The sequence below is a fragment of the Carlito syrichta genome, unplaced genomic scaffold, assembly GCF_000164805.1.
Source record: "Carlito syrichta isolate Samal-C Ts95f unplaced genomic scaffold, Tarsius_syrichta-2.0.1 Scaffold316465, whole genome shotgun sequence".
NCBI lineage: Eukaryota > Metazoa > Chordata > Mammalia > Primates > Tarsiidae > Carlito > Carlito syrichta.
The window spans coordinates 946,555-962,579 of record NW_007260561.1 but is presented as its reverse complement, the minus strand read 5'-3'; the positions used below and the strand labels follow the sequence as shown (position 1 = coordinate 962,579).

The following is a 16,025-nucleotide window of genomic DNA, read 5'->3' as shown; positions in this document are numbered from 1 at the left end:
ATGTCAGTAATAGTGTCTATGTCTTGGACTCTCTAGTATTTAATTTTTTATAATTGCTGAATGAAACTATTCCTTTCTAAGGTACAATGATACTGATGGCAAGAAAGCGGTGTTGGTCTTTGTGGCTTTCTACTTTAATGAAAGAAAATATGCATCATATCTGGTCTTAATATAATGTAAAATGGCAATTTTATAAATAATTCTGAATGACAGCTAAAATATTTTTTGATTTTTTCATATACTGAGAATGAACTGTGTAGAGCATCCTTTAGTTCAATGTCTAATTAACTTTTTACTTTGAAATAACTTAAAATTACATAAATGCAGTGGAAATAGTACATGAATTTCCTATATACCCTTCACCTAGATTCTCCAACCTTTGACATATTTATGCCATTTAAGAATAGATTACAAACATGGTATTCTAGAATCATAAACTTCATACTTGTTTATTTTTTATTAAAAGGATACTTTCTCCATAACTACAGTACAGGTATCACAAAGTTAACATTAATCCAATATTACTATGTGTGTAGTGATTGTGGGCTGCCAGTAACAAATACCACAGACTAGGTTGCGTAAACAACAGATATTTTTATTTCTCACAGTTCTGGATGCTGGAAAGTCCAAGATCAAGGTGTCAGCTGATTCATTTCATGGTGAGGGCTCTCCCAGGCTTGCAGACATCTGCTGTCTTGCTGTGTCCCCACATCGCTGAGAGGAGTGAGCAAGTGAGCTCTGATGTCTCTTCTTCGAAGAATGCTAATTTTATGGGATCAGAGTTCTACTCTTATGACCTCATTAAGCCTTAATTTCTTCGTTAATCCAAATACAGCTACATTGGAGGTTAGATCTTCAACATATGAATCTGAGGACACACACACATTAAGTCCTTAACACTGCCATGTTATTTATGGTCTCTATTTAAATTATCCCCATTTGTCTCAGTCATTTCCATTTTAGGTCCAGGATCCAACCCTAGACCTCATTTTTAATGGTCGTGTCTCTTTAGTCTTCATCAATCTGAAGTAGTTCTTCAGTCTTTCCCCATCTTTCATGGCCTTCACATTTTTGAAGAATACAAGCTGGTTACTTGGTATAATGGCCCTCATTACGGTTTTTCTAATATTTCCTCATGGTCTATGAACGTTTAGAACATCATAGAAGTGATGCTTTGGTACTTTCAGTGACTCCTCTTAGGAATCACATGATGCCAATTTATGCCATGACTGTGATGTTAGCCTTTGTCTCTTTAGTAAGATTGTGTCTGCCAGATTTCCCTATTATAAAGTGATAATTAACTAATAACTGTGTCACACTTAATAATAAGCAATTATTGTGTTTTAGGGGAAGAAGCTTTTAGACTGTATAAATATTCTGTTTCTCCTGAAACATTCTCCTGCCAGATTTAGAATCCATTGATGATTCTTGTCTGAATTTGTTGTTACTGTGAGGGATGACAAGTGACAATTTTCTAATAATTATCACTCCTTCCAGATGTATTAGTTGGCATTTATCTATAAGGTAGAGCTTTCCTTTCTCCTCTATATATTTCTTATTCATTTATTTGTTTACATCAATATAGACACATGAGTTCCTATTTTAATCAAAGGTTTAAATCTGTTACTATCATTTTTTATTCTGATTTCAAAATTTCCCAGACTTGGTCAGTGGAAGCCTCTTTTTTTGACATGTTTCTGTCGTTTTTTGATCATCTTACTTTCTGGCATCACAAGGTGTGCTAGGCTCATCTTACATTTTCCTGTCCTAACCCTGGAGTCAGTCATTTCTGCCAAGGGTTTTGATTCTTTTAGGGGAACGTGGTATTCAGGAACATACTCCCCGGCATTAGAAGTGTTTGTTGCTATTTGAGTGTCATAGCTTCTAGATGTTCTCAACAGAGAGAACTATACGATTATTATGTATAAACAGATGTGTGCATGTGTATGCAGACTACTGTTTAGTATATATGCTTATTTACTCAGTCCCCCCATATGTAAGCAGATTACCCTGGCTGAAAGATTGGCTGCAGACATAGGACCTCATTTCTGCCTGGTAAGTCAGCCCAAAGCTAGGCATTGAACATACTGCCCAGTGGGCACTATCCAAAAGCTCTGCAGTACAAAAGTGAAGAGGAAGAAGGAAAGAGCAAGTCTAGTTAGGAAGTTCAGCTTCAGGCATTTTAGGAGGAGGAAGAAGAAAGGTCAGTTAGGAAGTCTGGTTCTAGAAATATAGACCAATCTATAGGCTTAGCCCATGAAGAGGCCAATCTCAATTTTACAGTTGAGGAAACAGTCTTGGAATGATGAAATAACTTGCCCAAGCTTATTCAGTTGGGTAGTGGTGTAGCTGGAGTTTAGGCCTGGATTTTATCTGACTTCTTGCTTCTTGCTATTTTCACCCCATCTTGTAGAAAGCAGCTTTGCAATGAATGGCAACAAAACAACAACAAAAACACAGCAGCTTTTTTTTCCTTCAATATTAGGAATTATTTCTTTACTTTTGCCTCAGTTAAAATTATCATTGATGTGGTTGGATGCCTCTTGGTAATTTGACACATGTAGAAATTATTTTTGAGCCAGAACAGTTTAAACAGTATTGAGCATAGGATTGGAGTCAGAAACTAACACTGAAACCTGGATCCAAGGAGTTCTTAAGAAAATAAAAGGTCTATCAATGTTCATAGGTACAATAATATGTTTTTTGGTTTTCTCTGAAGCTTTAAATGAATGTATAATAATGCTGGACTGCAAATCTTACGAGTCTGAGTGTGCTTGTGATGTTGCATAAATCATTGTGATAACTAATGCTAAATAATGGGTTCTACTGCAGGTGGAATGGGAGCTCCTAGAGGCAAGACTAGTCCACCCGTTCTGCAGATAGAGGTGCTCATTGCACACTTAAAATAGCAAGAGCCGAACTGGCATTTCAGATTTGACACTTGTAATTTGCAGTATCAATCTTCAGCAGTAAATAATTAAACCTTATACATTCTTTCTAGTTACCTAAAATTATGCCCAATTTTACATATTAGGTAAAATAAACTATTTTTCATGTAAATCATTTTGATATGTATACAGTGTTTTATTATCTGATTATTGATTTTTAGGCTTTCTGAAGACCTAAGGATTATAAAGATGGGGTTGTTTTTTTTTTTTTTTGGTTTGTGGTTATATTTTTTAGTTTTTGTTTGTCTGTTTGTTTTTGAGTTGGAGCCTGACACCGTCACCCAGGCTGGAGTGTAGTGGCATGCTCACGGTCATCACAGTGTCGACCTGCGGGACTCAGGCAATCCTTCTGCCTCAGCCTTCCAACTAGCCGGAACTACAGGCACACACTACCATGCCCGGCTAATTTTTTTAAATTTTATTGTAGAGATAAGATCTCACCATGTTGCCCAGGCTGTTTTCAAACCCGTGAGCCCAGGTAATCCACTTACCTCAGCCTCCCAAAGTGCTGGGATTACTGGCTTGAACCACCCATGGCGCCCGGCCTTCTTTGTATTTTTAATGCATAATGTAAGTTAAGGAAATCACAGCTTAATCTTAATATGGTAGTCACTGAACTGTATTTTTCTGATTATCTAATAAAGCTACTGGACTCATTTAGCAATTAATTTCAACAGTTCTAACAACTGTTTATTTGGTAGCTATTTGTTACAATATTTGTATCTAAGAGGAAGAATAATGTATTTGAGTAAGTAATAAGAACGAGTAAATAGTGTTTGCTTGAGAACACGCAGCGTAATTGCTGTTTTCCAATTAGTGCACAATAATACCATAAAGTTGTCTCAGTAAGTCTTGATATCCTAGTTTTTTACTTCCTGACAGCTGCCTTTATGCCATCTTTTTGAGGAGCTACTCCGTTTAAAAGAGCTTGATTAAGTTTATTTGATTGACAGATAAGGTGAAAGGAAAACAGTAAAGTCATTCATCAGTAGAAGGCATTCATTTGTTCAAGTAACATTTGTCAAGATCAGGGCCAGCTTCATGGGAGTGTCACTTATGCAGTCACAGAAGGCCCTGCTCTTAAAAGAGCCCCTCACTTAGATGACCCTGCATTTTGTTTAATGATCTACTGTCACCATCTTGAAATTCTTAATAATTGTTTAATGTGGAGTCCTGGATTTTCATTTTGTATTGGACCCTGGAATCTATGTAACCAGTTCTGGTCAAGATATAGATAAAGATGGAAGCACAATATTATATCCCAAAGGCACAGACTGACTTTCTTGCATGATTCAAGCTAAAGCACAGTCTACCTATTTAGAATAAACAGTGTTAAAGGCAAAGGCAGATAACTCAATCTTAGAAGACTGAAGGTAAGAAATAAGGCAAAAGGCAAATTCAAGTTTTCTGAGAATAGTCAGGTTATATGAAATAAGGTGAAGCAAAATTCCAAACTTTACCATGTCCCATACAACCCTGGGTAATCTATACCTCACCTACTTCTCTATCTTCACCTCCTACTGTTCTCTCCCTGCTCTTCATGCTCTAGTCACACTTCTTTCTGGGTTATGTAAACCACCCAGGTTTGTTTTTCTGCCTTGATACCTTTCCTCTGCCTGAATGCTTTGTCCTTCGATTTTTCTCATAGCTGGTTTATTATTTGTGTCTTAGCTGGGACACTAATGCCCTGTCTAAATTAGCCCTGCTCTGCTCAGTCACATTTGGTATCATCTTTAAACATCTGAAATCTAGTTCATTTTTATTGTTTCTTTCCCACTGCTACAATGTAAGTGTTATGGGAGCAGGGAATCTTAGCTTATTCACAATAATATCACAAGCACTTAGTATATATAGTACTTGCATGTGGTTGTAATGAGTAAATGTTTGATGAATGTGTGAATTAAAGCAAACAGAAGGCAGTCAGGTAGTCAGAAAACTTCTGAGAGCAGTGAGCTGTGCTGATCAAGATCTCATGTTTCAAGAAGACTAGGACTCATCCTTTGAAGTAGTTTTCTGGTGTTTTCCACTGGATTGGGCTGTGTGTTACAGGCAGATGCTTATATGTCCGCCCTTAAGGCAAATGAGCAGCATTCTTGAACTACTTAGATTCTTGAAAGAAAAAATGCACTAGCAAGGGGAATATTGGCTTTGGGAACAGAATAAAGGAAATAGTAACTTACAGTTGGTCATTTGTATCTGTGGCTTCCACATCCACAGATTCAACGCACCGCAGGTAGAAAACATAGTTAGGTTTACAATGGTTGCATCTGTACTGAACATGTACAGAGTTTTTTTGTCATATTCCCTTAGCAATATAGCATAAAAACTATTTACATAGCGTTTTCGGTGTATTAGGTATTATAAGTAATCTAGAGATGAATGAAAGTACAGGAAGATGTCCATAGATTATATACAAATACAGCACCATTTTATGTCAGGGACTTGAGCATCCTCAGATTTTGGTAGCTACAGAGGTCCTGGAACCAAACCTCCAAGGATACTGAGGGACAACTGTATCTTTGATTGATCTTTTATATCTTGGTTTCCTGAAACTTTTATGTCATTTAAAAAGGATCAGTTAAGTTAGGCCCAGGGAAAGGAGTTATTCCTGATTTTGCCAATATTCTTAAACAACTCTAGGATTATATAAATCTTAAAGATTTATATAATCTTTAAGAATCTCTGCTATGATAAGGTGTACAACAAGTTGCTATAGTTTTCAAATGCTGTTATTTTTATGTCTCCTCAAGTATCATACTGAATATTAGCTCCTGTGAATCAGCAACTAGTAGGCATTTCTAACTTATCATTCGGGTCACAGAAACCAGAGAGATTATTTGTTGGGTAGCCAGCGTCATTATGCCCACCTCCTCTTTTGAAATGATCTTAATGTGAAATGTCACTACACGAGTCCTTTTTTCTCCCCCTCTAATCCCTCTCAAATGACCTGACTGCAGACTACCTATCCCATCCCAGTCATGGACCAAACTAATCTTAAAGGTGCATGTACATTTTAAAAATAAAATCTTCTACTCAAAAAACATTGGGAGACTTGTAGTTTAATAAGCTTAGCATAACTTTTTTAATGCGTGGAGCCAAAAAAGAACCTTTAAAAATCATTTTATGAATGATTTTTTAATTGTGCATATGAAGAAACCGGGGAGCAGAGTCATTAAGTGGCTGCTCAGTCACATAGCTAGTAGGCATCTGGCCTCTAAACCTGTGCTCTTTCCAGTGCAGTTTACTTTCAAATAATAAAACAGTGGCAAGAAAATTCCAGAATCTTTCTTTTTTAACAGATTGTAGATGACTGATTTCATAAGAAAAAAACATTAAATATTGTCTGTACTATGAATTTCTTTGCTTTAACTGCTTCATAAATTATAGCAGAAAAAAAGTATATTTTATTTTTACTGCCTGTCAATTTGCTTACAAAAGAGTAGTCACAATAAGTTCTTTAAAGGATATAGCCCATTTTCTTTGGGAAACATCAAATCGTTGTTTTCTTTTTCAAATAGCAAAATTTGTGGATAACTTAGAAAATGAAGATGAAAGAAGAAAAATGACACAAAGGGAAAATAACATACTCAGTGTGAACTGAAGCACCCCAGTAAGTTAGTTGATCAAGATAATCTAGTGGGTCTTCAGAGACCTTTGAAGTTACTATTACTATTAATTATGAAGAGACTATTTGGGCTGAGTATTAAACCAAGTCTCACCTTTACTGGTATCACACTCTCCTTCTTTCCTTTCCTTCTGGTGACCTTTCCACTTTAAACAAATTGCTTGTTAAATACTTTGAAGTAGACATAAAAGTACTTTGGCAAGGAAGGATAGGAATTAGACTGTTGCTTACAAAGCTCTTATGAGTCTCTTCTAGATATATTATTTTAAACTTTGCAGTGATAGCTCAATAAATCTTCTAATTAATTGTTTGTGACAAGAGGGGTATGTGTGGGTGTTGAAATATTAAGTAAAATGCACTTAGATACAAACCAGGCTTCTGCAGTTACACAATTTCCAGCAAATATCTAACACATATGCATTGTGCCTGTTTTTTTCTTCAACTGGTTTATTAGTAACATTTTTAAATGAAGATATTTTATCATACAGTAAAATTTGGGGTGGAAGGGAAGTTATTTTTTAGAAGATACTACACTTAAGGCTTTCCAAACACAGTGTTTGTTATTTACAAAATAATGGCTTTTTAAAAGACATTAAATTAGCAACAAAGAGATATAATATATAGGAAATAACTAAGAAATGTGTAAGGTCAATACTATAAAACACTGGAGGTCACAAAAAATGGAAAATGAACAAATGGAAGCATACCAAATTCTTGGGAAAGAGGACTTCTATTAACATCATAGAGGTGAGATACCAATACTTCTTCAATTAATATGCAAATTAATGTGACTCCCTAAGAAATAGTAGTCTTTTGTTTTTTGAGCAAGATAAGAGTATTTTCAGTTTAATTTGTAAAAATAAATAACCAAAACAAAGCAGTGAAACTTGGTTAACAAAAGAACAAAGAGAGGGAATTGGTTTTACCAGATATAAAATCATATATGATAAAGCCTTAGTAATGAAAATAGAATGGCGTTGGTGTATGAATAACAGAGAAATCAAAGGACTAGAGTAAAAATGATAGAATGCTTATGAGATTTTGTGTATAATAAAGGTCATAAAGACCAAATTTGTCGGGAAGAAATGGATTATTTGTGGTTGAGACAACTGGGTGATCTTGAGAGAAAAATATGAATTGGATCTAAACATTATACTGTGTATTAGGATGAATTCCAAATGGATTAAAGATTTTTAAATCTTGAAACCATAAAAGTGCTAGGAAAAAAATGAGAGAATTTTTTATAACTTTGGAATGGGCAAGGAGTTTCTACTTTGGCCTAAAACCCAGAAATCATAAAAGATTGATAATGTTAGCCACAATTTTTTGCATAACCAAAAAACCTATAACCAAGAGGAAAAAGTGGGAAATGCAGGTGCAATTCTTAGTGCTGACAAAGGGATAATTTTCCTAGGATTTAAGAATTTCTAGAAACTGAACAGAAAAAAAATCTAACAGTGAATAGAAAAATTGGCAAAAGATATGAAAACACAGTTTACATAAAAGGAGATATTAAATGATTCTTGAAGCATTAACAAAACCTTCAGCCTTGATCAGAGTACCTTAAGATACCATTCTAATCAATAAGACTGGCAAAAATGCAAAAGTTTTGTAGTACACCATGTTGAACATTTGGAGTAACAAATGCTATTATTGAAGGGATAGTAAATTAGTACAAGCCTGATTGAGGGAAATTTGGCAATTTCTATAAGTTTCATTATGGCATCATGATAATTTCTCTTTTTTTAGGTGTCTTATTATGTTGCCCAGGCTTATTTCAAACCCCTGGCTCAAGTGATCTTCCAGCCTTTGGCCTCCCGAAGAGTTGGGATTACAGGTGTAAGCCACTGCTCCTGGCTGATAATTTCATTACCCATTATTTACTATAATTTCTGGAAGAAGATATTTTTATCTCTTTCCCGTTATTGTCTCTATTTTTGGTCTAGTAAAAATAACTAGTTTTAGAAAGTGTTGAATATCATGTTGCTGAGAATATATATTACTAAACCTTATTCAAACACCATCTATATTATGGGCAGATTTTTTCATCAGTGAGATTTCTAATTATATGGAATGAAAACTGTTTTAATGAGATTTTAAATGAAGAGACTTATATATGAAAGTAAAGCTCTAATTTGTTTTCTGGAATAGATTCATCTTATAAAACATGATTTTTCCCCCCAAGTATTTTACTTCTCTGTGTTTGCTGACCTGTTTTCCCCACGATTCACCAGACTAGAAAAACAATATATTTTTCTTGAATGTGCATATTTTAAGTAAAATAACAGAATGTTTTCCTTCTGTGTTATTCATTAATTACATGAGGTTTTGTGTGTGTGTGTGTGTGTGTGTGTGTAACATAGCTAGAATCCCTGTTGGCTGAGGGCCTTGCAAGCTTGTATGAAGAAGGCAGTAGGAAACAGGCAAAAGAGAAGGAAAGGACAGGCATTTTATAATATTTAAGGATATGACAAATGGATACCTTGTTCATTGAATAAATAAATTCTGTTGCTTGGATGGATAATAGTAAACCCACTTCTGTTGCTGTAAGAAAGTTTAATCAATAGTGCCATCTTCATATACGAGAGACAGCATATTACTACCGTACTCTCATCCTACTTTTTTGGTGAATGAAGTTCTCCACATAAAATTAATTTCCCAAAATATTATAGTATAAACAGCTTGAGTTTGGAGCAAGGAAGGAGAAGATTCAAATTCTACTTTACAACTAGCCTGCAACAATGGACAAATCACATAGTTTATCTGTGACTTAGTTTTTCTTTATATAAAGTGGGTTAATAGTACCTGCCTTATGGGGCTTCTGTGAGAAGAAAAGCTAACATGGCTCTTGGCTGTTTTGATGTTTAATGATGACTCCTTTGTCCTGGGTGAAGCACCCTTTCTCCAAATTTCCTGTGCATACCACTGTCAGAGCACATTATACCTTCCTTATCTCTGTTTTTTTCACCATCTCTGCTTTTCTTCTCATCTCTAGCACTCAGGACACTGCCAGACGTGTTAAGTGAGTACCACAATTTAAACACTTAAATTTTATTTTATACTTTAAAATAGAAATATCCTGTTAATATGAAATCTACTGTAGATATTTAGCATTGACACATCCATTAGACCTGAATATCTTCTTTTAAAATTTTTTTTTCTATTTTAAAGATGTGGGGTACAATTCAGTGTTAGGTATGCAAATGTTCATTTTGCAGGTACCCTTGTTGATGAGGTGTGCCCCTCCCTTCCCTGGCAGTTTCCCTCAACTACCAATCCCACCCCACCCCCCCTTGAAGTTTCCCACTACTGCCAATCCCTTTCTTATGGTATTATGATGATTGTTCAAGGTCTGCTAATAAGTGAGAATATCTGATACTCTGTTCTTTGTTTCTGTGATAGACCACTGAGTATGATAGACTCTAAATCTATTCAAGTTGCTGCAAAGTCCATATGTTTGTCCTTCTTTATGACTGCATAATATTCCATTGTGTATATGTACCACAATTTTTTTATCCAGTCCGGCTTCAATGGGCAGCATGGTTGGTTCCATGTTTTTGCTATTGTGAATGGAGCTGCAACAAACATTCATGTGCAGGTACTTGAATATCTTATAGGGGAACCTAGGAACCCTCTGCCCAGTTTGGACAAATTACCACTAGATGGGGATCTTATTCATTTTGCTACCAGTGGAAAAACTGCTCAGCTTTTTACATCTCCTTTTGAGCTAGGTGTCACTACTATTTTCTTACCCTAACATGAGGAGGTTAGGTAATTTTTCTAAGGCCCTATGATCAACACATAGGAACTCATTTTCTTTTCTTTTTCTTTTTTTTAACTTAGGTCTAGTACTTTTCCACGATATTAAATAAAGTGCATTTGGAACACATAGTGTGTGACATATAGTGCCAATTAATGGTAGTTAGTATTATTGTTGTTATATCAAAACTACCTCTCTTGAGGTTTGAAAATCTGCCCTATGCATGTATTATTAAAGCAATAATACTATAATGTGCTTATACAAACTTACTTAACATTGAAGTTTCTTCCATGGTCATATCAATCTTGTGGACAACTGCAGTGGCACTTGACTCTGAGTCACTACTAATCAAAGCCCTAAGATTTTAAGCTCCTTTTTCAAGCCAACCCTCTTTTCCTCATGGGGTACTAAGTAACTTTCTTGCTTCATGGCCACTGGACTTTTGCTGCTGACAGTGTTGTTGCTCTGTGGCTTCATTTTTCTGGCTGCTGCTGATCTGCAGGTGCCGACTGTTCCTGTTGCTTTTGCCACTATAGGGACTGTGAATGATGCATGTGTTTTTAACACTCAGGCCAGTGAGTACAACACTGTGTTAGGTTCTCAGAAGGTGTTATCTCTCTGTTTGGAGTCCACTCAATTTATTTACAGAAGGATCTGCTATTTATTCTGTGTACAATGGTTGGAGAAAAGATAGGATGGTCCCCTTGATTTTAGTTATTAACCTCAATTTTGTTCTCCCCAGAACTCTGGGTTTCTGAGTCCTCAACCTCTCTGGAATTCTGCAAAATGGGTTTTTCTTGCATCTGTTTCTTAGTCCAAACTTTTGTTATGAATTAGCTGCTCATGTGCTGAGATATTGATTCTCCTCAGCTTCTCAGAGGATATCGCCTTTTTTTTAATCCACTATTTCATACAAATATTACCATTTTGTATGCGTGTGCTCAAACTTAAAAATGTTTAGGAAGCACTTCCCTAGGTTTCAGCTTCAATCCTTTTATCAGCTATTACCTTCACAGTCTACTTTTTGTCTTCCAGAATCTTGCTGAAATTTTTCATCATGTCTCTTTTCCCATTTACTCTTCAATATTCTGAATTTATAACATTCTGATTTTTGTAACCCATTACTCTCTTATTAGTGGGCTCTTGGGAGGGAAAGAGGTACATGCCAACAGCAGGATGATTTTTTAACTTAAAATCAGAGTTTGTTTGTTTTTTTTTAATTAACTTTATTAAAGTATAATTTGATTTACAACAAACAGCAGATATTTAAAGTGAGAGTATCGTAAGTTTGACATGTGTATCAATTTGTGAGACCATCACCACAAAGTACCTACAGCACCTATGAGGAAACTGAGGTTTGGAGAAGCCAAAAGCCCAATTGGAACCCAGGACTGTCAGGATTCTAGCAAGAGAAACAACCACTGACTATTTCTCACTTGTGTGGAAAAAGCACTCAATCTCTAAATCTAGCTACTTTTTTCTTCAGCAAGAGAGTTGTGCTAAATGATCCTAACATCTATTTCAACTTTAAACTTCTTTGCTTTGCTAGTATTTCATTCAAATACAGTTTCTTTTAATTAAATGAAACTGCATTATTCTCCATAATTTTCACAGTGGAATTATATAAGGCATTAAAATTGTATTTTTTTTCTTTTCATAGAAAAATGTTTAAGAAGCTTATGGAATAATATGAATCAGTAATGTAGCACCTGTAGGAAGTCCCTCAAGATAGTTAGTGAGACAATAAGAATTTTGTTTTCTTCAAATGTGTTGTATAATTATTTTTCTGACTATAAACTTCATAACCTTGTATTCATAAGAGACATTTTCCTCTATGTTATTTTTAAGCTTATCATGGTACAAACTGTAATAGTTATCTAAAGTTTAACTTTATTCTTCACTTTCGCCTGAGAATAAAGATTTTATGTAGATATAGATATTTATAATAATATAGATATGGGCCTGTCTATCTATCTAAAGAACTGTCTTTACACTTCTCAGATGTTATCATCAATGACTAAAATGCCATAGCCCAAAATACATAAAATACATATAACATCTAGACATAGTCATATATTATTTATGTGCTAAGTGTATATAATGTTTTTATGCAAAGTTGGAATCAAATTTGACTGTTGTTAAGACCTGACAATTTATTTTCTACTTCTCCAGTCTTAGGAAAAGAAGAATTTCTAGACTCTTCATCAAGATATCTTCATTTTATACAGCTGTTAAACCCAAGGCTACTGTGGTAAAAGAATGAATACAAATTCATCTGCTGTATTATCATCCAGTCTACTTGCAAAGTAATTTTTAAATTTAATATGTTTTGAAATAGCGTAGTTTAAAATATGTAGACTATTAATGAACACTTGGTTGAAAATTTTTATAGCAGGCTGTTTAATGCGGTCTAGGATAGCAGTAATAAGTAATGAGTAAAGTAATACTTGAATTACCTTTCAGTGCAAATCAGATTATCTTTCAGTGTAAATCAATGTCTGGGACAAAATCAACATTCTTTAAAATCATTTGTAGAGATTTCTTTTTAAAAAAACTTTAGCTGGGCATGGTGGCTCATTTTCTGGCCTGTAATGCCAGTACTTTGGGAGACAGAGATGAGAGGATTACCTGAGTCCAGGGGTTCAAGACAAGCCTGGGCAACTTGGCAGGTCTAATCGTTTCTACAATTAGAAAAATATTAACTGGGCGTGCTGGGGCATGCCTGTAGTTCCAGCTACTTGGAAGGCTGAAGCAGAAGGATCGCCTGATCCCAGCAGGCAGAGGCTGCGGTAGCCGTGAGCACAACACTGCACTCCAACCTGGACAACAGAGTGAGACTCTGACTCCAAATTTTTTTTTAATTTTAAGACATTAATTGTTTTTGTTTTTGTTTTTGAGTTGGAGTCTTACTCTGTCGCCCAGACTGGAGTGCAGTGGCCACTCCCGGCCACCGCAGCTCCGACCTACTGGGCTCCGGCGATCCTTCCACCTCAGCCTTCTGAGTAGCCGGAATTACAGGCGTGTGCTACTATGCCCGGCTAATTTTTTTGATTTTATTGTAGAGATGAGGTCTCCCTTGCTCAGGCGGGTTTCGAACCCGCGGGCTCAGGCAATCCACTCACCTCAGCCTCCCAAAGGCGCAGGATTACAGGCTGAGCCACTGAGCCCGGCTGTAAGCATTTCTTATTCTCATGATTCTGTAGGTTGGCTGAGCAGTGGTTTGGTCTGCACCAGATGATGTAGAATGGTCTCATTCCCATGTTCTGAGGCCTCAGCCAGGAAGGCTGCATGGCTGAGGTCTCTTTAGACTTGGTCTCTCATCCTTCAGAAGGCTATAACTCAGAGTTTTCACATGATGGCAGAATGGTTCCCCACAACAAACCAGAAGTATTTTTCAAATGCCTGCTTTCCTCACATTTTCTGGTCTCCCGTCGGCAGAAGCAATTTAAATAGCCAAGTCTGAATTCAAGGAGTGGCGATACAAACTTTACTGTTAATGAGAGGGAGGAGTAAAATCACATGGCCAAGGCACATGGCAGACGGGGATGGGAGGAATTGACCATTTTGTAAACATGTATATTTGACAAGATATATTCAAAGAAATCTTGTTCTTAAATTCTTATCCTTCACTCTGTACCCTCATTCCTCCTATAGGAAATTATTTTTATTCTTGGCTCTTTTTTAGTGCTTCTTTTTGTATAAGCACATGCATATACTTAAATATACATACACATAGTATGTGAACACATAATAATATATGTTTGTATTCCACTCCCCAGAATACTCTTGAGTAGAAAGTATTATATTACATATAATGTTTTGATCTTAACTTTTTGTCTTAAAATTATAACCTGGTAATTACTTCATATCAGTTTATAAAGATATCCTTATTCCTTGTTATAACTGCATAGTATTCTGTCCTGTGAATGTACCGTAGTTTATTCAGTCAGAACCTTATTGGCAGACACTTGGATTGTTTGCAATTTTTGGTGACTACAAATTATGCCGAAATTAATAACCTAGTATATGTCATTTTGTATTTTTTGCTAGAGGATCTTTGGCATATATTTTTAGAACTGGAATTGCTGGATCAGAGTATAGTTTTTTTGTTAGAGAATATCCAATTTTCTCTTCAGAAGTTATACTATTTTTCATTCTCACCAGCAATGTTTAAAAGTGCCTCTTTTTCCAAAGAGTATGTTTTCAATGTTTAACATTTATATTGATCTGATTGGTGAATAGTAGTAACTCTGTATAGTTTTAGCTTGTAATTCTCTTATTTCAATTAAGTTGAAGAACTATTTTAATTTTTTTAAAAGTAATCTCTTAGCCGAGCATGGTGGCTCAAGCCTATAATCTCAGCACTTTGAGAGGCAGAGGCAAGAGGATTGCCTGAGCTCAGGGTTTCCAGATCAGCCTGAGCAACATGGTGAGACCTCATCTCTGCAATTACAAAAAAAAAAAAAAAAAATTTGCTGAGCAAGGTGGTGCATGCCTATGGTTCCAGCTACTTGGAAGACTGAGCCTTAAGGATCTCCTGAGCCCAGCAGGTCAAGGCTGTGGTGGCCGTGATCATGCCACTGTACTCCAGCCTAGATGACAGAGTGAGACTCTGACTCAGAAAAAAAAAAAAAAGTAATCTCAATTCTTAACAATGGGATAATTTTAAAATAAGGTACCAACCATGTGTATTTTATTCTTCCCTTGAAATTTATGTTTAAGAAGAACATTTAATAACATGGAGATTGCTTATTATGATTCTAGTTTTTAAAAAGCAGAATCTAAAACTTTTTATATACTGCAGTATTGATTCAGAAAAAAATAGAAAATATAAAGAAAAAAGATTGCAAATAAATACATCGCTGTGTTAATAACATACACCTTGTTGGAATTAGAAAAGAGGGATGCTTTACTGAAAAAAAATGTATGCTGGTGATTGTGTATGCCCTTATTGAAGGAAATTCACATTTAGAGAGTTTAAGAGGTTACTGGAGAGATTTACTATTGAGGTACCTTAGTTCCTTTCTCTCCTTTATCTCACATTTCTAGGCTTCACTTCTTTTTGCTTTTGCAACCTAATATCCCATAAAGAGTGGGTTTGGGGTGCTGAAATTCATGTGAGTAGAACATTTTGGACCTAGTCCTCTCTGCCTTTGTTTCTAGCTAATTGTACTGCCCCAGTAACTAAATAGGCTTTCCAACATTAAAGCTAAATTCAATATACCTGTAATGCAGTGCTAAATGATGTGTTATATACAGAGCAAAATATTCAAATACAGGGAATTTTGTAAGTTTTTCTTTTTCATTCTTTTCTTTTTATTTAACTTTTGAGTCAGGGTCTCACTCTGTCTTCCAGCCTGGTCTCAAACTCCTAGATTCAGGCAATCCTCCTGTCTTGGCCTCCCAAAGTGCTGGGATTATAAGTGTGAGCCACAGCGCCTGTCCAACTTCTGAATGCAACAATTTTCTTAAAGATACACTTAGAATTCTTATAGACAAAGCTAAGAAAGCCTTTTGAAAAGCTATAATCATATGTAAAATATAAAGTGATTTTAATAGTAATATTAGATATTTGATATGTTTGAAGATAGCTAGAAGTCAACAATGATTTTAATACAACAATGAAGCAGATCTTATACCATATTTTGCCTTTGAAGTAAGACAGGCTGGGCCCACAATTTGGGCCATCAAG

General features: G+C 35.6%; 1 protein-coding gene across 1 annotated transcript in view; it reads left to right on the top strand.

The window, feature by feature from the left end:
- The window catches only part of STXBP4 (syntaxin binding protein 4), a 195,686-nt gene that overhangs the window by 2,504 nt on the left and 177,157 nt on the right, over positions 1-16,025 (top strand). The window contains exon 2 of the mRNA XM_008074470.1: positions 12,506-12,639. Coding sequence (XP_008072661.1) covers positions 12,593-12,639 — 47 coding nt within the window. The 5' untranslated portion in view covers positions 12,506-12,592. The remainder of the gene's footprint in view (positions 1-12,505; positions 12,640-16,025) is intronic.